The sequence below is a fragment of the Aythya ferina genome, assembly GCF_964211825.1.
Source record: "Aythya ferina genome assembly, chromosome: 5".
NCBI lineage: Eukaryota > Metazoa > Chordata > Aves > Anseriformes > Anatidae > Aythya > Aythya ferina.
The window spans coordinates 48,428,323-48,452,398 of NC_140301.1; the positions used below are offsets into that span (position 1 = coordinate 48,428,323).

Genomic DNA, 24,076 nt, shown 5'->3' on the forward strand with positions numbered 1-24,076 from the left:
CGAGGAGACAAGGGGAGGGCTGCAATGAAAATAAGGGCAGCCCTGCAGACTTGCCATGTCAAGGGTAGGCTGCACTGTTTGCCTCCTTCATATCGGTAGTTCACCATTTATAAAAGGTTTAACATTTTGTCCCTTTCTGGGTAATACAGAAATACTGTAAATTTTTAATTCTTAACAATAGGATACCCTAAATGAGTTCAATCCATAGTGATTAAAAATAACGCTTAGAACTTTAATTTCTGATTGTGCTTTAAGAACATTTGCATTCCGTATAAAATAATGTAAATGAATATTTAAATAAATTCCAGTTATAGAAATACAGGTCTTGATGAGACTGAGTGAAGAAAAATTAAATTACATCTCAAAGGCCTACTGACAGTGAACCAGTACACGACAAACAGGTGTGAACTGCGCCTGACTTACGTCATTGAAAGCTGTGCTACTACCTCAACTCAAGGTGAGCATCTGGGCTGAAGATGTGCTAGTTGTCAGTCCTCACAGCAGGAAGGACAGGCTCTGTTTTGCACTGCACCTCTCAGGCACTGATGCTTTACCTGTCATAAAATGATTATAATGGTACAAAAGGAGAGCACCAAGCTATTGTGCTTCAACAGCATCCAAATGGCAGTTCTGTTTGCCCATTGTTTTCCAAAGGACAGTATTTCAACTGCTAGCAATGTCTTATATCTATTATTCTTTCTGGCAAGTGAGGTTTCTTTTTTTTTTTTTTTTTTTCCCTTCTTATCTAAGACAAACATGTAACGCTTTGAGAATAAGAAAAATCACTTTGTACCACAAACACCAGCATTCTTAGAACATTAATCTTCTGATTTCCTTGAGGATACACAGCCTGTAAAGATCTACAACAGTTGAACATGTGTGAGAGAAAATCTTAACGCCAGAATGCTGACAGACAGTCAGATTTGCCAAAGGTTCCAATGGATAATTTATGGCTCAGTCTTATTTTTTATTTTTTTTTGATTAATTTTACTTAAAACCTTTTTGAAGGACACTGTGGTGAAACTGTCTCACAATTAGAAAATAGCTCCTTTAGCAGTCTCCAAAATTATCTAAAACCATTAAGTAAGATGTTCAGTAAGAGTACTTGAGTGTTTTGTGTTTTTTTTTTTTTGCCAAAGCCAGTAACCCCATAGGATCACATACATTCATTGGTGCACAGAACCCACAAAATGAAGTTGATGTAATTTAAAGATACCTGTTCAGATAGAGTCATGTGATTTCTTTCTCTGTGTGCTACATGCTTAGTGACCTGTTACGCTAACAGATGTACATTATTCTTTCCAAACACTGATTTTCATCAAATGAACTTGATTTGATAAACTTTTGTACTTTTCTTTCCAAAATATACGTTTTAACAGTCAGATTTTGTTAAGTATAAAATGTAATAAATTATTAGTCTTTTTCTCTAATGCGCATTTTAAAAATGCTTTCTCCTGTGCAGTCCCAAGCCCTGTATTTAATCCAATGCCAATATGTAACATATCTCTAGCAACCCTTGATTATGTTCGGGATGAAATAGAAAAGCTCTGAGGTTTACTTTCCTCCCATGGTGGTCGCAGTTCTGCAGCCTACGCCCAACCATTACAATGTAGGAATAGTTGATGAAATATTGACTTCGTGCTGGGGTGGGAGGGACGAGCAACCTTTCCCTCCCTGCCTGGTTGGCAGGTTAGATGATGATAACTGCAGCAGGGTGCTGGACTGTTTCCATCTGATTTAAACTGCAGCAGCTGACCAAAAGTTGACCACAACAAAGTACCAACATAACTAAGTCTTAATCTGTCAGACAGTATTTGCATGTAATGTGGTGTGCTCTGCATCCCAGCTAATTTAAACAACATGGGTGACTATAAAGAAGTAAAGCGTAAACAGGGCAACGAATGTTTTATCTTAGAACAAACCATGTGTGTGTCTTGCAGCATGTCAGGTCATGGGAGCCTGAGCAGTTGGCTGTGTTTTCAACAACGTACACGGATGGATTATGGCAGTCGGGAGTCCCTGCCTTCCAACCCAGCTGATACAGGCAGACTGGAGAGGCTGGAGGAAAGACTAACAGAAAGTAAAGCTAAACAGCACTGATAGTCAGAAGAAAAGTGCATGTAATAAAGTAATTAATCCAGCATGGTGAGTGGTCTAAGTATAAAGAAATGCAAAAGAATTAAACAAAGCAAATGTTAACCTAAGCAAACCTAATCCCCTCCTTAGAGTGGGGACATGAATCCTTTCTGTAAAACCAGAGGAGAGGATCTGTAGTCTCACAAATAGAATCTTGTGAGCCAAAGCCATAGTATAGTTATTCCAAACACAAAATGAACGAATATAAAAAGAAAATAATAAAAACATTATTTATTAAACACATCACCTAATTACTTCTACTATTGCACTCTCAGGGTGGTTTCCAGAAAACTCTAAGAGCATGCTGCCTTTTAAAAATCACAGACAAGCGAGGCTGTGTACAGTGACATATTTGAGATACCAGGTATAGAAGGTCTGTCTGGACAATCTTTTGACATTAAAAAGAAACAAAAAAAAAGTACTACTGCATGTTATCAACTCTGGGTTGCAGAGACAAAGGTGTTTCAAGAAATGCTTGAAATTATAGAATAAGTGAAAGGATGAGGTAATATTCATGGTGTAACAGTTATAGATATGAGAAATTATGATGAGATAACAAAGAAGAAACAGGATTCATTAGTAGAAAGAATATATATATAAAAAAACACCCCACCAACAAAAAACTAGAGAGGACTTGGTTGTAGAAATACTATTACAGAGCACAACAACCTCATCTTTAATTATCTCCAGGTATTCCTGTACTTTGTTTCTGTCTAAACTAGAAAACATTATGGATCATTCTCACATCATATTTCTGATACTGTATTTACTGAACAATGACGAAAGCCTAAGCTATAATACCTATTAGTGAAAATAGAGTTTGAGCAGAATCCATTTAGGAGTTTCACTGACAAATCCACTATTATTTACCTGCATGGTGACACGAGAGACAAGATTTAGAAGGACACAGTCCAAATCAAGGTTCAGGAGAATTTTGTTGCAACTAAATTAATGTTTGAAGACAATGATTCAGAGAAATGCATGGGTTAAATGCACGACACATACTACAAACCTCCCGTTCTTTTTCAAGTCTACAAATTCAATTATTTATTCCAGTCAGAACCAAGAGATCTCATACCTCTGGAAGTCAACAGAAGCCTTATGACGAGTTTCAACAGTCAATCCACACATTGAAGGTCTCAGCAGATGCTGAATTTCTTGTGCCTGTTGTCCCAGAACATCTCACATTATTTGATGAGTTGTTCTAGCAAGTTGGCTCTTGCAAAGTCTCTGCACACCTTTAAACTAGCTGGAGAAGGAGTTATTTCAGAGAAGTACATAATGCATTGCAAAAATGCATCATTTTTTTCTTTTCAAAAGAACTTATGGGCATATTTAACTTGTTCTATCTCCAACCTTTTCAACAGACTTTTGAGATTTTTTTTTTCTCCTGGTGCTGCAAAAAGACAGCAGTTAAAGAACCACACCATGAGTAGTAGCTTATTTCAGTCAGTGCCAGGTGACTGGTTTTGAGTGGTACCATAACGACAACAGACACAATTGTAGCTAAGGGCACCTCACTATATTGCATTGCTAATAAGCCTTTGGGAGGTAAAAGTTTAATACATAGATAAATCAGATGGATACGTACAGTCATGCATGGACATTTTATGTGTCCTTTTTGATGAACGCTATAAATAGCCCATGTTAATTGAAGAGTCTTCCATTGTTTCAGTAGCATCACGTGATTTTTGTAATAACCCTGGCTGTTGCTCATGTTGTGGCCTGTTGGGAGTTTCTGGAGCACTCAGCTGATAGGATTCTTTCATCTCGGTCTTTAGACATCCTAAACATGTTAAACAAGAGTCTCGTATCTTGGCAAAGTTATGGTAAGTGCTTTCACTGGAAAAACAGTACAATACTGGGTCAGCAACACAGTTAAAAGTAGTCAACAGGAGAGAGGCATGGTAAATGTTAAATATTTTGTCAGCAAATGAGCAATTGTTCTCAAACACGCTGCGAATTACAAGTAGGATATGATACGGTCCAAAGCACACTAAAAAAATGAAGACAGTGCTTGAAACCAGGCGTTTAATTTGGATTTTCTTATTCTTTTGAGTGCCATGACTCTTATGGACAACTCTTAAAATCCCACAGTAAGAGAAGGCCAGCAGAAAGAAGGGGAAAAGGAAGCCAGCAGAGAAGCGATAGTAATTGATGTTGTGCTCCCAATCTTTGATGGGGTAATGCTCAAAGCATACCACATGGCTCTCGGCATCCATACTGATCTCCCCGTGTGTAAAGACAAAACAGCAGGTCATTATTTCTTTGGTCCAGATAACAGCGCTCACAATCATAGCTGCCTTCATTGTCCGAAACTGGTGAAACCGGAAAGGGTGCACTACTGCTAGGTAGCGGTCGATGGAAATGCAGCAGAGGAAGCCCACGCTGATATAGATATTCTCATACAAGAGGATGCCACAGATTTTGCACAGCAGTTCATCATAGGTCCAGTTGTCATGCTGTAAAACGTACTGGATCCAGAAAGGCAAAGAAAATATGTAAAAGAGGTCTGCTACAGTCAAATTGCAAAGGTAGATACCCAATTCATTTTTAGCCTTGATCTGTAAGTACCCGTAGTACAGTGACAGGCAGTTGGCTGGCAAGCCTATTATGAATACAAATATGTATACCACAGGGGATAATGTCTGGTGGATATTATGGTCAATAATACACTGTTCGGTTGCATTGTCTGTGGAATTCACCATCTTCTACTTCTCAACGTGTATCATTCATCAGGGTCCCAAATGAATAGATGGAGAACTTAATTTCATCCGGTTTCATATACCCCTTATTTCATCCACACAAACTTCAGGTTCAAGTGATGACTCGCTGCAGGATGTTAATAACCTGGTGGTAAAACACATGAAAATCTTAAGAATATCATTATCAAATCATCGGTTTTCAGTAAGATGTGTTTTCCTAGTACTAAATTTTTTTACAGTCTTTGATAGAAGATAAAGCCTGTCTGGGAAATCATGATTCATATGAGTAACTCCACGTACTGTGCACATAAACAAAATTTTCTGTCAAAGAATTTCCAAGCGATTTACAAACATTTGTCACTTTAGCTTTATGAGTATCTAAAAGGTGAAGAAATATCATCTCTCTTTTGCAGATGAGGCACAAAAGCAGTAATCCAATCTGTTCAAAATGGAAATATTTCCCTGGCAAAGCAGTAGTTCACTCAGACTTCCTTGGGGGATGCAAGGTGCACAAAACAGTTGATTTTTAATTTCCATTACTTAAATTTCTCTTTAGATAAAAAATACCATAGAATATGCAGTTCAATCCATCAGGATGACTAAACTGGAAATTTTAGCAGTCTCTTTTGCAGTTAAGCATAAACACAGTCCCAAAAGCAAGCTGTCTGTTGGAAAGACACTTTAAAAATCTGGCATAATGTCTCTATGGTCTTAGTCCTACAAAATAAGCTATTACAAATTCCTTATTTGCCACAGACTCTCAAAACCACCCGTCATTATCTGTACACATGATCTTCCTATTTCATCTACACTGAAGACGAATACAGTTGTTTTCACCCAAAGAATCTTCTACAACCCAAACATGTGCTTGTGCAAACATTTTACGTACTGAACTATTACTGTTTCAAACTCATAAAAATCACTGCTGACAATGGGTTAGCACCCAGTTCAACCAGGACAAGAGTTAAGCCTTCAGCCAGCCCACAGAGATTAAACCCTAGACTAAACGAAGACTCACCCTTTTATCACCTAATGTGATACGCTCAGTCACTTTGGCACAAGTGCTCAGGACTAGGAAAGAGCAGGGCAAACTGTGGCCCAGTCTTAGGGAGATGTATACTGTATGTGACGATGCAAGATGGCGAGATTAGTTCTTTGAACCACTACCAGAAAATGCGCAGTTGTAGCATGTACTTGGGTAAGGTTAGCAATTTATATGACCATCATAAAGCTTCAGTTAATTTGGGTTCAAAAGGAGACAGCACTGTCAGGGACAAAGATAAAGACTTGTCGTTCTTTCCCATTTACTACCCTAATTTGCATTTTTCTTTGTGTCTCCAAAACTACTAAAATGTCTAAAACTGCTTGTGTAAAAGACTGGTGGAGTCTAGCCCAGCGCAAGCTCTGTTCTGCTGCTCCTGTGCTCCTGCAGCTCCTTCAGACTGCCCCTCCACTAGGCTGGCACAACAGTGACCACGGACATAGCGAGCACGGCAGCAGAAATGCTGTGGAAGGGACCCAGTCACTGACACCTCTGGTTTAGTTTGAAGTTTGCTCCAAGAGATTGCCATAAGCTTCCCTGTGGAACAACGATGGCAATGTTAGCGTCGCAGATGTGTACAGAAATTCATCTGTGAACTCACATGCAGATTTCCCAAAGGACTGTTACTTAGGGGGCATTTTTACTCCTCTAGCACCATCCAGCACACAGTGCTTTTCTCAGTGGCTACACACAGCTGCCATGCAGCTTTTCGGTCAACAGGAGGTCTGGCTTCAAGCCTGTGAGCACCGTGCACAGGATCTGCACTGAGACAGGTTTGACAGCCTCGCTATCCCACCTCACCTTCTCCATTCCAGGACTCCAGGCCAAGCACAACTGTAGTTGAGTTTGTATTTGGTACAATTTCTTTAAAATAATTTGGTGACTTTTACAGGTAAGAGTTTGTCTGCACAGAATGATCATCATATCCAGTTACAGCCTAAAATGCCTAAAAATCTGGGATCCATCATCTATCCTAACAACTAAAAGCATCCAGTCAGTGCCCAGCTGCTGTTGATAAGACCAAATTGATAATTTAAAAGACTGTAGAAAGTATTTTGAAGGTTGTCAATACCTTTCAAGAGTCAGAACTGTCTTTATATGTTCATAGTTCAAGAGCTCTCTGTTTTTTCAGTGTTACCCAGTAGGCAAAAATGGGTCACAGTGTGAGAAAAAGCAGATGTACTCCACAGTTGCACTGTTTTTTTGAAAATGCTTCTTTTCCTCTAAGAACTCAAATTGTTTTTATTAAATTATGTTTATGTCATGAAGAACATGACTGTAAAATTCATATCTGCTTAGCTTAAAAGTCTGGCCAGAATGCGGAATGTGAAAGACACAGAAGAAGTCTTATTGATATGATAGTGTTCTAATATAATACACACTTCTGATTACAGTAATGTTTCCTGCTCCTGGAGGAAGTGCTGGTGTGTGCTGTTTTGGGGCCAGAAAGAGAAGGCTGGCTGTTGCAAAGCTCCAGATTCTCTTTGGCACAATAGCTGCTTTATGCTGCTCTTCTGGTCTGTGGATGAAGTGAGCTTGGAAAACTCCTTTGTTTCAACATCCTCAGTGTGTGGGCTCTGAGACACCTCAGGGCCCTCTGACCACCTCGTGCCTTACCAGTGACAGCTTCAGTAGCCAAATGGGAAATATGAAGGTAGTTTACCTTTCCCCTTCTTTCCCCACAACCCAAGTACATTAACATAGCTCTGCACTGGCCAGGAATGAAACTGCGTGCTTTTTCATCAAGACTGGTATCAAAACACTGCAATGAGGGTGTCCAACGGATGTTGTGGAAGAACAGCCTTTAAAGACCACTCTGTTATTAGGAATATAATACACAGTAACTTACAAGCTCCCTGGCAAACTGGAAACTGAAGGAAAGGCGATGCAGGGGATAGGAAAGACAAATAGCTCCCTCATTACTTACTAAGCCAGCCTAGATAGTAGGAGGAGAAAAATGAAAAAGTTGCTGTAAGAAAAACATCTGGGGTGCAGATAATCATAAAGCTGAAAGCAGCTATGGATGGGAACACACAGGCATTCCATTTAGACAGCTTTAATATGGAAATAGTGCAGCTGTGTGGGTTTTTTTAGAGCTTAGTTTATGTAACACCTCCAGTATCACGAGTCCACAGACATTTCCAGGCAAGATTTCTCTCTCTCTCTCATATGCCCATGTCTTTTCAGTGTTACCTACCTAAGCCCCAGTCTTGGCAAGAAAACCTGTAGATGAGCTCCAAACACTCCTCTTGTTCTTGGATGAAAAATAAAGCCAAGGATCTCCAGGCTTTGGAGAGCTTGACTTTTTCTTGTCTAAATAAGCCAACTTTCATCACTCACTGACAATTCAACAGCAGGTTCTTTTTTTTTTCCCAACCCCCTTCGTACCCTAGCTGCTGACAAAAGCATGATTCCCACCCTGCACTGTGAACTGCAGAGCAGCTCGCACCTTCAGTGCTGTCTGCTGGTGATGGCAAAGGAACCAACCCAGAACCACTGACAATAGCCTCTTCAGCTCAGACTGAGTAATAGGATGGTGCCTGGCTGTTGTTTTCTTTTTTCTTCTTTTTTTTTTTTTCCCAGTTTCAATGAGCATCACTACAAGATTCTTCATAAGAAATCTGTCTATGGTTAGATCTACACATTTTTAGCCAAAGGACTTCCTTGTACACATTTGCAAAAGTTGTGCTCACAGCTTGTCTCATCCACAAAGCACTCGTTTCCCTGAGCAGGGAGGACAATGTGGCTGTGTGCTGTTACATGGCAGTAGATCTCTTGCTGTTTAATCTGTCCTTCCACCTGTCATACATCACGAACAGACCTGAGTCACTTGGCTTTCATAGCAAGACTTGGACCATGCTGCATATCTTGGAACCAAAAATCTGAGATTGTTTCAGTTTTGGATTTGGTTCAGATCATTACCTACATAAACACTGGCCTTTAAACCCCCACACTAAACTTCCCCCAAGGCTCGAGGGTTTGTCAGCGTGGTGCAACGCTGGTTCACAAAGCCTGAAAGAACAAGGTCAGAGGAAGGGGCTTGGAAGCAATGAGTAGTAGCAGAGACCAGGGAACGGTGGAGCAATGTAAACTGGGCAGAGACTGGCAGGCCCAAACCTGAGTGAGGGTTAGCAGGGTGAGGTGGGGCGGCTGTGAGAGCTGCGATAGGAAAGGCAGGATCTGAGAGAGGGGAAATGGCACCTGGTTGCTGAGCATTCCTTCCACAGAAGATAACTGTGGTTTTATTACTATTTTAAGAGGTGCTTTCTGCCCCTTCTTGCCTCCTCCGCGCGCTCAATCATCTTGCTGGGGTGATGCTCTGGCTGAAAGAGAGTAAAGAAGGAACAACCATTCCTTTGTTATCACCTTTCTTTCTGAAGACTATCAGGTTCCTAGCTACTTGAGAAACCTAATACTGTTAGACAAAATCACCTCAAAAATGTAGAATAAAGTGGAAACTGGGGAGCATGACTAAGGCTGACTATGAGGAAATGGCACAACAATGCCTGGATTAAACCAGAGGAATGATGAAGTAAAAAGGTCACAAGTGGAAAGAGCCAAAAAAGGCAATAAGGATGTTTCTTTTCTTTGCTGGCCAGAGTATCCAATTATTATTGGAATATCCCATTTCTTACTTCCCCAAGAAAAGGAAGGGAAAGGAAAGACAAATACATGAGGCAGAAGCAGAAATTGTGGATCTAAACATGGCTGAAATATTTGCTGTTATTTTTCTTTTCAATCTTCAGAAGCAAAATCGTGACGCAGTATCTCACTTAAAAAAAAAAAAAATAGGAGAGAGGCACAGACAAAGCAGATAAGCAAAGGCCAGCAGATATTTTAAAGTCTCTGTGCAGTCCGAGAGAATCAGCTAGAGCAATTTGTGAATTACTGTGGATGATGTTTCAGAACTTACGGCAGATTGGGGTAAAACAGACATATTGCTTGTCTTGAGAAGAGTGTTTGGAGAATTACACCAGCCAGCTCAGCTCCAACCAGAACAAGCTGTCAGACAATCAGTACACATACATGGGTATTTACAGCAGTGACTCACAGCTGCTCAGACTCACCCCAAGTGAGTCCTGCCATACTTCAGGAGCGGAGTGTGGGCTGGGGCTGGCAGCTGCACGCACCTCACACCCTTCCTTGGGGAGATGGGAGAAGCTCTGACCTCAGCCCTACCTGCCTGCTGTCAGAGGGCCAGCTCGGGCATGGATGGGTGCTCTTTTCTCTGCATCATGCAGCCTTATCAGGCTGCAGCTCATGTTGCTGCTCCAGGGAGTGGAAATCAGAGTTGGAAGGGATGAAGGACAGTAGTGGAAGCTGGTCTCATCTCCACTGATTAATCCATGAACTTATTGCTTCCCATTCCCTGCAACCATCAGCCTTGCCTCACGCAGCCTCATGCCCAAATGTCATCCCAGACATGGCAGTACCCCAGCCCCCAGAAAAAATCCCCACAGCTCGGTGCCATCCCTGTCCTCACAGCCTCTTCAGCCTGGTGTCAGCCCTGACAGTCCCCTTCTTAACAGCTGTAGCTCTCATGATATCATAACAATTTATTTCTCACACAGAGTCCCATGCACCAGGGCTAAAGATGTATGGAGGAAAAGCAGGACTTGAGAGAGAAGAATTAGCAGCTGCATTTCAGGGCTGGACAAAGCCAGGGAGGATGAGGGGGAAGAGACGGGCAGCAAGAGCAGCAGCACTGCTTTAGAGATGCTGCAGCAGTAAGAAACAGACGTATGGATTCAACATGAAACAGTAGTGTGGGACCAATCTAATTTCCTTCGTTGATGAGGTATGTGTCTGAATTGCTGGAAAGGAAGCAACATATGTAGAGCATCTTGATTTCATAAAGACTTTTGACACATCCCAACGTGCATTTTCAGTAACACCTGGGAAACTACAAAGGCATTATGCTTACTGCCTGATGTGTGATGCAACCACAGTCAAAAAGCAGTTACCTGTAGTCACTGTTGATCTGGAATGGTGGATTGAGTTGGGAGCTATTTGCCCTAGTCAGGATGCTAATTATTATTTTTATCTATTCATAGGACATCGATTCATAATTTCATAATTTTTATCCTGTTAATATTGGGATAGAAAATGCACTTATTAAATCAGAAAATGATACTGAGTTGGGAAGGAATATGTAACAGTCAGGATTTAAAATGATCTTGGTCTGAAAACAAAATTAAATCCACCAAGGACAAATGCAAAATTACCACGCTTGGAAAGAAAAAAATCTGTCAGTATTCAGTGGGGAATATCTGGTTATGCAGCAGGATGGCTAACAATGCACTTACAGACACTCTGTTACTGTTCAGAAGAAAAGAATTACAGTGGGATGTAGCACTTACAGGGCATGAAGCCAGGTGCCTCCAGTCACCACTGGTAAAGTCTGTGGAACCTTTCTCACTAAGAAATACATAGGAAAATTAGAAAAAGTCCAAATGTTTTGGGCTACCAAACTGTATAATCCCCATCTCTGTCTCCACAAATTCAAAATTATATCGCCTTACAGATGAGCATTTCCTGCAGGTAAATGGTTAGTGTTTGTGAAGCACTCAAACGTCATACCAATGACTGCCACAGATGAATCAAACCAGTGGGCTATAGGACATTTATTAAAGGTGGAAACAATTCTAGTGAATAAGGTATTTTATCCTTGCTGAACACCTGGGAGAAGGCAAGTTATTACACAGCTACTCATAAGGGCACAATGAAAAGCCATGGAGATGCGTGCAAGTTAGTACTGTTACCTCAGGGACCTGAAACAGCAAAGCTGCAGTGCTGGGACACTTGCTCTGGGCAGATCAAAGGAAGAGGGTGCTGGCAGGCCTGGAAGAAAACCAAGGCAATGCAGGTCGACTGCATTCAGTTTCTACAAGAAAGGTGCTCAGGTTTGGCTCAGGCACCCCAGTGGGGCGCTGGTTTTGTTGAGGTCAGATAGAGTTGATATGACTTGTATTAAGACAGAAGTCCAGTAAAAATTACAATTTTTTCATTAAAGGTCATAGCCTGATTTAAATGTGCAAGTAGAATAAAAATTAGGTTGCACTGGAGACCTAGAGATTAGTCTAGAGACTGGAGATTTCTAATTGGTGACCCCAGAGCTCTCAGTAGTGCTGCTCACTTTCTTTCAGTGCAGCCAGTTTTACATGCAGCATCAACGTGACTTTTCAGGGAATACAATTAATTTCTCTGCTGACCATATATATATATACGTAATTGGTCCAGTTTCTAAACCTTTCTCATTGAATCTGGAATCAAACATAACACTTGAAAGATAAATACCAGAGTTCATGGTCCCTAGGAGCATGAGGTATAAGTCACTATAAGAGAAAGCACACAGAAATACTGTTTTTGTCAAACTTCTATGTGACGAGCAGTTGGCTGCAAGGAGTTTTACTTCTGTTTTCTGCTGGCTTTGTCATCTGTAAAGCAGACAGGCTACCTCAGAGATTCTCTGCTGTACTTTCATTCCTGATTTGTTTCAGTCTGCTTTTTCAATAGAAGCACAAACTCTGTACATCCTATTTGCGAGAGAGTCTTACCAGGGGCATACAGTAAAAAACGACTCGCTGTTTTTAACCCTCTGAAACCATCTTACATAAACTGGGGAGAGGAAAAAAAAAAAAAAAAAAAAAAAAAAAGGCAAGAAAAACCCCCCAACCCAACCTCAATTTCTCAAACTGAATTCCCTTCTAAACTTATTTTAGGTCTCCACACAACCCATTCCATATTTGTTAACTTGTGAAGGGAGTCGTCTAACATGAATCTCTGCATACAACAATAATTATTCCTCTGTGTGTTTGTTTCAGTGGGAGGAAACCATAGAAGTATTCCAATAATTACAAATCACTTTACTTTTGTCATTACTGTATGACTCCATTTATAAGCCTACTGTCAAAGAAGGAAGCCAGCAACATTTTTTCAGAACCCACATAAACAAAAGACTAATTAGTCAGCACTGCCCAATTTTCCCTAGCACAGACATGCAATTATTCACAGCATTGGGTAAATCACTCCATTTGCTCAAACTTTGATATCTTGGGAATTTGTCTCAACTTCTTCATTTCTGTTTACCATCAAATTTCTCCAAAGTCTGAAGTAAGCTATTTACATTAAATATTTCATCACTAAAACTTTGGATGCCATGTGAACCACAATGGTGGTGTAGTTCAGGGTTTCATGCCCATACATGTCACTAGGAATTGATAATGCTAATTTGAGTAGCAGTTTCATCTTAAAATCCTTGATTCATGAATCTTTCATCTTCTCCTAGTACATTAATACTTGTTGAAAGCACTAGATTGGACATTGAATATGTTGTGTATGATTTTTTTTTAAATAATATTCCACTACAATGGTCTAAAACAGTATAGTTCCAAATATTGCAGCACATTAGCAATGGCAAATGTTTACTCCTTGCTTCTCCAGTAGTTAGTCCCATCCTCCTCTATCTCAAGCTTTACCACCTCATGGAGTCTTCTAGTAGAGAACATTTTAATGGCTTCATTTGGTGGCTTAAAGGGTATCAGGTATGTCATTAACTGTTCTACAGAATTTTTCCCTGGCCACCAACAGCTGAAAATATTGACCTATGCAGCTAAATGTAAGCGGTATGGGCTGACTGATGCAAGGCAGCTAGAAGCCAATGAAGATAGTCAATGTATATTAGAAATGAATTAATTCATATACTTTCACAACCTCTGAATTTAGTTCCAATGCTCACTTCCCATCATGGTAATGTAGTTTAATCTTACAAGTGCCTTACAGTGGTGCACAGGATGGAGAGGTAGTACTCACCACCTGCTGAGACTTCCCAATGCGATATGTTTCCTCTGTGTTGGTTTTCTCCAGGAGTATATTGTTGACTCCAGTTCAGTATGTGATCATTGCAACCTCCTCATCCTTCCCAGTGTTCTGCTGTAAAATACAATATGCTTTATTAATGACTTCTTCTATCAGATGCAATACATATCTCATATACAGCAGTTTGTACGTCAGTTAAGAAGAAGACTTGGTGTTCTAATTAAAAGTACAAAGGTTAGCCTAGGATGATAATCTGCTGGGATATTCAGGGTATTTTTTTCTGAAATATTGACATTTTCCAGGAAGGTAAATTTTGCTTTTCAACAAGTTCCCCGTGCCCTCTCCATGTATAGACTCTGGGGTACTGTGTAATACTGAGTTACTGGTCCGTGGTACCTTAGCTCTCTTACAGCACCCAAAAGTGCTCAGCTGCTGCCTTTCTAGGTGGTTTCCTGCTTAACTGAAAGTTCGACTTATGAAGTAGGTTGAATGTAGAACATTTAGGTTTGTGGTCCATACTGATTCAGCTGTTTCTTACAGAGCTTCATTATCTGCAGGCTTGTTTAGTCTATGATGGGGACAATGATGAGGGCAAACACAGCGAAAACCTTCAGACGTGATAAAGATTGTTGCAAAGAAGGAAGCGTGCTCTCTGGGTAAGCCTGAACAAGAGACTGGCTTAAACACAACAAAAAAAGTTTCCACTAGCAAAGGTAAGTGGAGCACTGGGGTAGGTGGTGTGTGGGATGTAGAGCTGTCTTTAGCAAACATCTTGAGGATGGTCCAGCTGATGCCCCTTGAAGGCAAAGAAATGTTTGGAGAGCTCTCAATACCCTCCCCTATGCTCTTCTCTATTACTGTTTGTCAGGTGATGAGGCACATCAGACCCTCCTGGTGACACGCAATAGCATGAATACAAACTGTATAAATCTGACATGAAGTAAAACCATTTCCACAAAAAAAAAAAAAAAAAAAAAAGTTTTGAATTAAATCATCATTTGGGAATTTTTCCCCTAGAAATTAAAGATATTTGGAAGTAAAATCTACATGACTTTACATGTACAAAAATACAATTGAATATATATATATATTTTATTATATATATATATATATACACATACATGTATATATAAGTTCTGCTGCTGTAGCATTTCTTTGCACGTTTGCCTTAGGACTTCTTAGATGAGGCCTGTCCATATAAAGGACAACTTGATGTTAGGGGGTAAGGAAGGCAGAGGGGACAATAAACACACATTGTCCCACATCTCAGACTGCTTTATGTTCTTTACCTGGGTTTGGGGCTGTTTTACCAAACGCAGGGTCCAAACAACTGACTGAGCACAGGGAAGTGCTGAAAAGAAACTTCACTTTGGAAAATCCCTATTTATGGTAATAATAAGTTCACACTATGCGTATTTTCAGGCGAGCAGTCCAACTAATAGCAGGGAGATGAATCATATAACAGGAATTAGTCATGCCACAGTTGTCTCAAGCAGTTGGCTCATAGCTTTTGAAAATGACCCTCATCTGCCCCCTCCTTCCTGCTGTTAAAGATCAGCCAGGTGGATGACGTGACCCTCCAGGATTTCACCACTGCGCTAGCTCCTGCTCTCAGCATACATCTTCTGGAGGCTGCCTGGATGTACAGGGCAGTGGGTGGAAGGAAGCTCCACTTGCACCACTTTCTGCATAAATCTTTAATCTCTCTGTTCCTCAGAGAACAACTCCAAATCTTCCTTTCCCCCAGCTAAAACCTCAGCCACCTCAGCCTCTCTCTCCCATAAACCTCCTCAATATGGAAGCCAGAACACTGCCCTGTCTCTGCCTCACAAGTGGGCAAACAGGTAACGAACAACTGCAGACAATAGAACTGCTCGTAATCCCGAATCTGTGTGCCAATCCTCATTTAAAGCGAGCTGCGAAGAAGAGCCAAGCCTAAGTAGGTCTTACGGATTAGAAACCACACAAGCCATGATCAACAAGCAAAAATACCAGTGAGGAACAAGGACTGGAACAACTGTGTTGTAGGCTTGGGACTCAGAAGTAGGAACTTCTCCCTCCTGAAGTAAATGGGCTCTGATTCATTTCACCATCTACAGTCTCGGAGCAAATCGCCTCACTCCTCTGATTCATTTTCCCAGACTCTGTCTGACTCTTTCCTGAAGCTGCAGCCTGCTCCGATACCAGCACCGCACTCCCCCGGGCAATGCCAAACATCTTGCCAAGAACTTAGCAACTGAAGATTTAGGTGATATCCACACAGCATTTCAAACACTGCTACCTTCCTTCTGCTGCCAGCATGCCCCCTGCCCTTCAGCACCGCCACAGGCCCATGCCCCTCAGAGCAATGCTGCCAAGGGAGCTGTGGCCCCACACACGGGGCCCTGCGATTTCTGAGCGGGCTGAGCGTGGGCCGCAGCCCCCTGGCGGCCCCCTGTGCTGGTCGGTGCTCGCACTCGGCTGGACAGAGCACGTCAGGTATTAGCCCATGCCTTGGCCCAGACACCTAAGGTGCCATCCAGATGTAGCTGACGTGCACTGACAGCAGCTTGCTCTCCATACCCACAGGCACTTGAAGCAAGTTAGGGACCAAAGGAGGGACCAAATTCTCCTTCTGCTTACATCTGTTATAATATCATTGCTTCCAGACAGTGTAATTAAACCTAAGTATCAGAACAACATGCTCTCCAAACAGAACCATCTCATTAACAGAAAGTAATTAGGAAAGCTAATCCCACTTGGAGCAACCAAACGCTCTGTACAACTGTTCCCCTCCCTCACTTATAGCTCACTGGGTAGAGCCGACTGAGCAGCACTGCTGACGAGCAGCAACTTGGACGAGCAATAATCAACTCATCACATTCAAAATTCAACTCATCACATCTGGCAAACACCAAAGTCTGTCTGGGAGAAAAAATTGACTTGCCAGGTGTAAGTGAAATGTGGTTGAAGCTCTGCTGCGTCTAAAGAGATTGAACAGATCTCCGGTCAACGTTTTCACTGTTGCATGCCCCAGCAAATACTGACACATTCAATAAAAGCCATCAGCTCTCTTTTAAATGCTGTTATCTGCATATATGATTCATTTTGTACAGCAGAAGTTTTAAGACATGGAAAAGTAAATAGCTGTTTATAGTATTTGGAGATTTTTCACTTCCTCCCCTCATTTTTCTCTAACTTCATTTGTATTCCTCTGTTTGGTTTCACTTTAATCACAGAGACAGAATTCACGACAGGAAATAAACCCAGTCTGTGCCAGCACCTAGCATCGCGTGCACTGTCACCATGTACCGGGTTTGTGTTTTTGGCTTACGTTGACCCCATTGTGTGTGTTTCAAACGTTTCTGTTCTAAATCCTGTTCTTCGAGCCTAGCACATCATCCACCCTTCCACACAGTGCTGTTTAGCCGAGCTTGTTTCCTTTCAGCCTCAGCTGAGTCCCCTCAGTTCAGCCCGTTCTGTATTTTTTTGCAGAGATGGCATGCATGTGTGTGTGTCTTCAGATAGTCCCCGTCTAGCCTGTAGAAATGTAACTCTTCTAGCTATCCCTTTTTGCTGCCTTTAATTAAGCTTCCCTCTTTTGAGCAGTTTCTTTCTTGGCAATTAGACAAGTTTCCAGAAGACCTAAGTCAATATCCATATCTAAAGCTTGTTCTGTAATGTTATTTCTCAGACTTCTAACGATTTTGTGCCTTGGACAAGGTTTTCCTCTGTATTCTTTCCCTCTTTGCTCTCACTCCCTAGATGACCACTGCAAACTTCAGTTCTTTTCACTTTTTTTTTTTCTTTTTAACTGGAAGATGCAGGACTCCAGCAACCCAGTCCCCAGTGGAAATATCATTCTAAACAAAGCACTGGCATCTGTATCTGCAGGCTTCCTTATATTTTCATTTCCTGAATTTTCATTTCCTCAATTCTCCTAATTTTCATGTAAAAATATTTTGTTACTCACATGATTTTAAGTGCTAGTACCTTAACTTTCATTACAATTTAAACAAAGCCTAGCTTTCTATTCTATTCCTTCACTTCTGAGCATCCTCATTTCCTGATGTACACGAGCCCTTATTCTCTCCTCCACTTTCCCACTCATACCTCTGTACCCCTGCCTGGCCTTGCAGAGGGTGTAAGAAGCCTTCCTCAGCACCCTGCTATTGAGTTCTTGCACTTCATCTCTCTGCTGAAGAGCCAAAATGTTGTTTCCAGCCACTCTCCATCACACCTTCAGATGACACCAGCGTTCACATGAGCCACGACTACCTGCCTCCCCTTGCCAGAGCCCCTGTCATTTTTGCCGCCTCTCTCTTTGGGAGGCAAGTCACAGGATCCCCTCTGGAGTCACAAACTCAACATCCACATGCTTGAAAAGTGACTACCCTTCTCTTATCTACTCTTAAAGAAACAACCTACCCATGATAATGGTATTATAAATCTGGGAAAAAGAGGTTCAACACAAAAATTGAGAAGGTAGTTGAGGAACCATGACCTCACAGAAATGGAAAAAGCTTACTTTCTAGAAAGGGATAAAGTTTATTTCATAGCATCAGAGAAGCAAGCTATGGCAAAAGTAACAAGCTTCCTGTAAACCATTCACACTCCCCAGCATTCACTCAAGTATTTTTACAGGGGAATTCTGATGAGTTATTGGGTAGAAGATGGACAAGCTGCTGTAGGAGAGGTGGGATTCTAACGCTAGTCAGAAATGCAAGCTTTGCATTGGTGTGGAGGTGTAAGATTATCTCTGAAATTTGGACACAAGTTCAAATTCCAAATAATGTTATGCCATGATAAGTTAAGGCACCTTAGTTTAAGCCTCTTCCTAGTTTAACAAATAATTCCTACATTGAAAACTATTTCTAATTGCTTCTTAAATGTAGAGCAAAAAATAGGTACATACTCTTATTAGATATGTGCATAGACAATAAATCATCAGCCATCAGGGTAAAATTTCTTCTTCCTTTCACAGAAGGAAAATAAAATTATTTGGCATTTTATTCAGGTGTCATTAAAGTGACTGAAGTTTGATAGTCTGATTGCATTTGCTTTTGTAATACATTCATTCTTGATCTCTCACTCCTCAAAGCTCGTGTGTCTTTACTGTCAGCCAAGAGCAAACAATGTGAGAGAAAGGAAATTTGAAAGCTTGCAGAATGAAGCAATGATGTTCAGGAATGAGAGATTAAGCTCATCCTGCAGCAAAAGCTGCCTGTAGCAATTTTTAAGTGGAGACTATCAGGAGGATGTCTCTTGTGGAGCACCAGCAGCAGACTGCCCTCTCCGTTACCTATAGACCAGAATTTCTATTTGCTTCTGGCACAGTGACAGGTCTGTGCATAAGCATCCCCAGATCAAACCCCAGGACAACCTGGCTGCAGATGGATTTGTTGCCACAGAAACAATTTCTGGCGGGAGTGCTCCACAGGGAGGAACAGAGTTTTGTATCCTTCAGGTGAGCCCATCACTCAACCTCTCTCTAACAGAGCTTTTTAAGCCTAATATTCAGTCTTTTTTGCTTTTTCAGGCATACCAGCTGTAGCTTCCAGATGAAGTGGCAAAGTTCTGCTTTTGCTACCCAGTAGATTAACAGAGTTCAGAGCATGGTTTTTAGTGGAGACAAAGGAATGAGAATTTGGAGACAAATTACAGAGGATGCATCCCTCAGAGCACGAAGTGCAATGCTGTTCCTAGCTGGTGATTATTACTAATACCTTCACTTAAAATTATTGGCCAGTTTCTCCTAAACATTAAAGCTGTTCTGTGTCTTTTCAAAATCAAGTACCATCAGCTGTCAGGGACAGCAGCTCTGCAAATGCTTCAGCTGGCAGAATAATTGATAACAACTGTTAAAAGCCACTCAAAATAAGCTTTATAGGAAAAGCACATCTCTTAGAAGAAGCATCCAGCTAATTGTAAGGTAATCAGCATCACCAGGCCGCCATGTTCTATTTCCACAGTTTTTGTTTAAAAATAATTAGAAAAGTTGTATAAATGCCCTCGTGAGACTGAAATAACTTTTTGTTCAGTTATCACTGCCCTGACATAAGAACAGGCAGCAGCAATAAAGCCCCAGCGAAATGTGAGTGTGCCCCCAGGTCAGATCTAAAATAACTAGCAAGGACAAACTTTTCATCTCCATGAGCTGTTCAAACAGGATGCCAGTAAAACTCGCAGTGACATATCTCCTGGTTACTCTGAGTGACAGCAACCACAGGGCTGCTTAGGAGAGGCAGATGTACGTTGATATGTACACCTCTGAACACGCATCCCCTCCTAACTGTGCTCGACCCCAGGTAAGAAGTTTCCAGTCTGACCTCTGCGCTGAGCCATCCTCCAGGCTCACAATGTTAGCTGGCACCTAGCTCAGCTGGGATGCATCCTTCTCAATTCTCCCCTTTCCCCTCCATCTCTCTTCTCTCTTTTCCTGCTGTCTCATGTTCTTTATAGTCCTCGGGTCTCAGAAGTAAGGGAGTCATTTTTTCTCTGCCAGCCACAAAGTGAGTTAAATAAATCCCACTGCAGATGCCAACTGAGATTTTTTAAATGAAATATTGGAACCATCACTTCTTTCTTAATTAAAAACTGTGATATTCAAATCACAATGCTGAGATGTAGACATTATCACCTCGCAACTGTGCCCCACTATCACAGAGCAATGTACTGGTCTGATTCTGTAAAACCAACGCTTTCTCATGGTGCACTCCCATGACCCTGGAAAGATTCCTAAAACTTTGGGGATTTACCTTCTATTTTCTTTTTGGAATTACAGCTTTATAGCACCAAACATAAGATCAGCTGGAAAAAGCTACCTTCTGCCTCTTCACTGATGTAACAGAGAGAGCTTACAATTGCATGTGTAGAAGCAGCGAGATATGGGGAACACCAAAATACAAGGAGTAAGATGGGGAGGCAGGAAGGATAGCACTGAGGACAGTACATTTTTGGTTTGCTCAGAAAAGTAACAGAGGAGAGGACATCACATGTACGGGGGATTGACTTACTTCTTAGCAACTTCTTGATTAAAGCAAACTTGAAAGAAGAAGTGGTCAGATGTCATACTCTTCTGGAGGCAATGTGAACACAGGGTGTTACTGTGGAAAAAGTCACAGCAGGAGCTGATTAACAGACTGCTCAGAATGTCCTGAAATGCTCACAGTGACGGTGTCACATCTTATGAGCTTGTGTGTAGCCATTTTTCCTTGTCTCACTGTTAAATTTCCTTAAAATTTTACTACATATCTGCATATGTTCTGAACAGAAAAGCACAGCACAAGGCTGAAAATTCTTCAAAATTTTCCATTTCTCAACTCCCCATCCCCAACCCACAGCACACTTGGAAGTGGATCTCTCAGTGATTTACTTTCTTGCTTGCTTTTCAAAGACTGCCAAGAACCAGGAAAACACGTAAGTAACACAGGCAACCTACATAATGAATGTTTTTAATCCTATTAAAAAAAAAAATAAGGCAGATTAATTTCTGATAGAATGGATTTTGTTTCACTAAACAAACCTTCACATTTAAAGTTTCTCTAGTCAGGTTCTGAACAGCAGCAAGAAAAGTGTCTTATCATTTGGAAAATACATTAATGGCAAACGTTTGAGAGACAAAGACAAATCTATATGGCTGTACACAGAGTACCTACAAGGTTTAGCAGTTTTCTGCAGGTATGCCTAACTTTTGGTTATGTCTTCAGGGGAAGTGAAATATTTAAATACCTTATTAGTTATTTTAAAAAAATTGTATCTAGTCAACTCCTACTAACTGCTCTGAAAATATCTACTGAAATTTATCTACCGGCTATTGCTCTTGTTCCCTGCTGCAAACACGAGACGGATTCTTAGTTTATCTTAACAATTCCCTCTCATCAATACAACTTCACCATTTGGCTCTCCTTGCACCTAATTGGAACTCCAGAAAGTTTTTTTTGGAAGAGCTTCTATTTGAAGTTTTCCACTAGTGGGAACTTGCCAAGGAAATTTATTTTGAAGTTGTGAATTTTTGGACACGTTGCTTTGGTTGAGTCCTTGGAATCCCTCCTTTGTTTTGCTTTGCTTCACTTTTAACAACCTAGCCAAAAAACTGTTCTGCCACCTTTCCAGGAGTCGTAACATTATATAAGCAATGACGGAAAAATTGTTTGCTTTTAAGAATGAATAGGTAAAAAATGACACTCACCTGTGAGCAGCTTATACAAAGATGGTTTTCCTGCAGAGCAAAGAGCAGAAGACTTCCCTTCTCCCAGCTTCTGCTCAGGCTGCTGGCGAGGCTGTCTTCCTCCAGCTGTGAGCGAGGCTGCCGGTGAAACAGTGCAGGGAAGGAGGAGGAGATTGTGTTCCAGCTCCTGTGCTCTTTATAGTACAACTGCAAAGGAGTCGAGTCAGCCAGCCCAGCCCTCTCCTCCTGCACCCACTCATTCATAAATGAAAGAGATGACAGTGCCAGAAGCAGACACTGAACACAGAGATGGGAACGCACACGGAGCTGCTCACACCCCTGCCTACCACCGCTGGCACAACCGGCAGACACCGCGCTGCAACCACAGCAGCTGGTGCAAAACGGCTGCTGCGTGCAACTTATCTGAGCACACACAGATGCTGCCTTGTGCAGGCTGTGTACTCTCACAGAGTACACAGAGCGTTACAAAGTATACAGAGCATCAGCGCTGTTATTGGTGTTATTTACAGTAAGCTGTTCCTAGTTCTCACTGAGATCAGACCTTCGTTATGGCCAAACACAGCCCAAGCTGAACTCTGCACAAGGGAGCTGTTGCCCTACATGTGCAAGAGCAAGGTCTGAGAGGGTGCTTTTTCCTTCCTGTTGCACAGCAAGAGAGACTGAGGCATAAACAAACTATACAGTTTGTCCGAGGTCATTCAGGAAGACTGCAGCAGATGCAGAAGCTGGCATGCTGCTGACTCGTACCGCTGCTCTTATTCCCGCATCGGGGAAAGCTGCCCCTCAGACTGTGCATTAACCTGTCCATCACTCACACTGAAAGGCACTGCTCCTATAAAAACAGATATGAATTACATCACTGAAGCTGGAAACAAAAAGTTTTTTCCCTGTTCAGACCATGAACTGATGCATAACTCACCTGATGTGGTGCTCTCCTGTGCTGCTGTAAGGACACCGGTGACTCTGTGTGCTCAGGACAGCGCCTGAGGAGTTCTGTCTGCTTGCTGCACGGGGGTGACAGAGCCCCAAGGGTGGCCAGGGACCAGAAGGCAGGAAACAGGAGTCTTGTGTTGGGTAGTCCAAAACAAGAAAATGGGTTCTCTATTTCTATCCTGGTGGAAAACACAGAAGAACATACGCAGGTAAACTTTAAAAAATAAAAAGAGGAAAAAACAAGGATACAATGGCAATTACAAAACTTGGAAATCCTCCAGGAGTACCCATGGCTAACGTCAGAACCAGCATCAAAAATAACTCCTCGTTCCAAACACAGGCAAAGGGCCCTTCAGGTATGACAGGCTACCAGATGGCAGAAACCTTCCTGTGCCAGGGCCTCTGCCAGAGCAGAGAGCTAAAATTATCTGCAGGGTTAAGGGGCCTCTGTGAGTTTTTGAGGAGGGATGCAGCAGAAAAAATGCAAAGTTCTTGAATGTGATCTGAAAAGGCTGCAAAAAGCACTGAACAGTCCTCTGCAGGCTCGCTCTGCAGCTTGGAGGACGGCAGAGATGCAGACAGCTTACCGGGCTGAACGGGCCAGGCACAGGCCCCTGGGAGCATGGCCAGAGACTGATCACCTGTGCAGTATTAAAGAATGTGAAGGCTTAGTATCAAATTTATCAGCTCTCTCAGAGCTCTCCCCAGCCTGCATTTAGTCATAAGAAAATCACATGGATTGGGATCTTTCAGGAAGCAAAGTAAAACTTTTGTTTCAGTGCCCTGTAATGCACACTTACGTACCCTTAGATATTGCAGCTCTTTTATTAGTCTCAAAGAATTTATAACGGATGATATTAGGAAAATGAAGTGCAGTTACTTCCTTAGCGATAGGTGTGCTACTCTTCAGTAAAGCAGTGGAAGTCACTGTTGGCAGCACCTCTTTTCTAGTTCCCACCTGGGCTGCAGTTCTCAGTCACACAGAAGTGCAAATGTGCTCAAAGACATGTTAGATGGATGTTTGATACATACAGGTGCTCAGAACATCCAGACAGCAGAGCCTTGGCCATCAGACACCATACATGTCCATTACAGTGTGCTTAAAAGGCAATACTTGGTCCACTCACCTGGTAAGCAGGCCTTGCAAGTGGAGCAGCAAACATCCTTTTCCAAAAATTAGAGCAAAATCAACTCCAGAAAAATCTTGGTTTGCTTTTCTTCCATCCAGTCATTCTGTTTTGATTTTCTCAACATGTAGATGGTGTAAGACAG

At 41.7% G+C, this 24,076-nt stretch overlaps 1 protein-coding gene across 2 annotated transcripts; it reads right to left on the minus strand.

The window, feature by feature from the left end:
• Positions 1-36: 36 nt before the first annotated feature.
• On the minus strand, positions 37-23,946 carry GPR68 (G protein-coupled receptor 68). 2 transcript variants are annotated; one of them, XM_084521056.1, is made up of 6 exons: positions 23,932-23,946; positions 22,791-22,983; positions 21,872-21,988; positions 20,697-20,786; positions 13,696-13,815; positions 37-4,986 (listed from the first exon to the last, which is right to left on the minus strand). In XM_084521056.1, exon 6 carries the CDS (start codon positions 4,842-4,844, stop codon positions 3,768-3,770), a length of 1,077 nt encoding a protein of 358 aa, XP_084377182.1. In that variant the 5' UTR covers positions 4,845-4,986; positions 13,696-13,815; positions 20,697-20,786; positions 21,872-21,988; positions 22,791-22,983; positions 23,932-23,946; the 3' UTR covers positions 37-3,767. The 2 variants fall into 2 exon arrangements, with proteins under 2 accessions (XP_084377182.1, XP_084377181.1); XM_084521055.1 differs by lacking the exons at positions 22,791-22,983; positions 23,932-23,946 and having other exon boundaries at positions 21,872-22,449.
• Between the last annotated feature and the right edge of the window lie 130 nt (positions 23,947-24,076).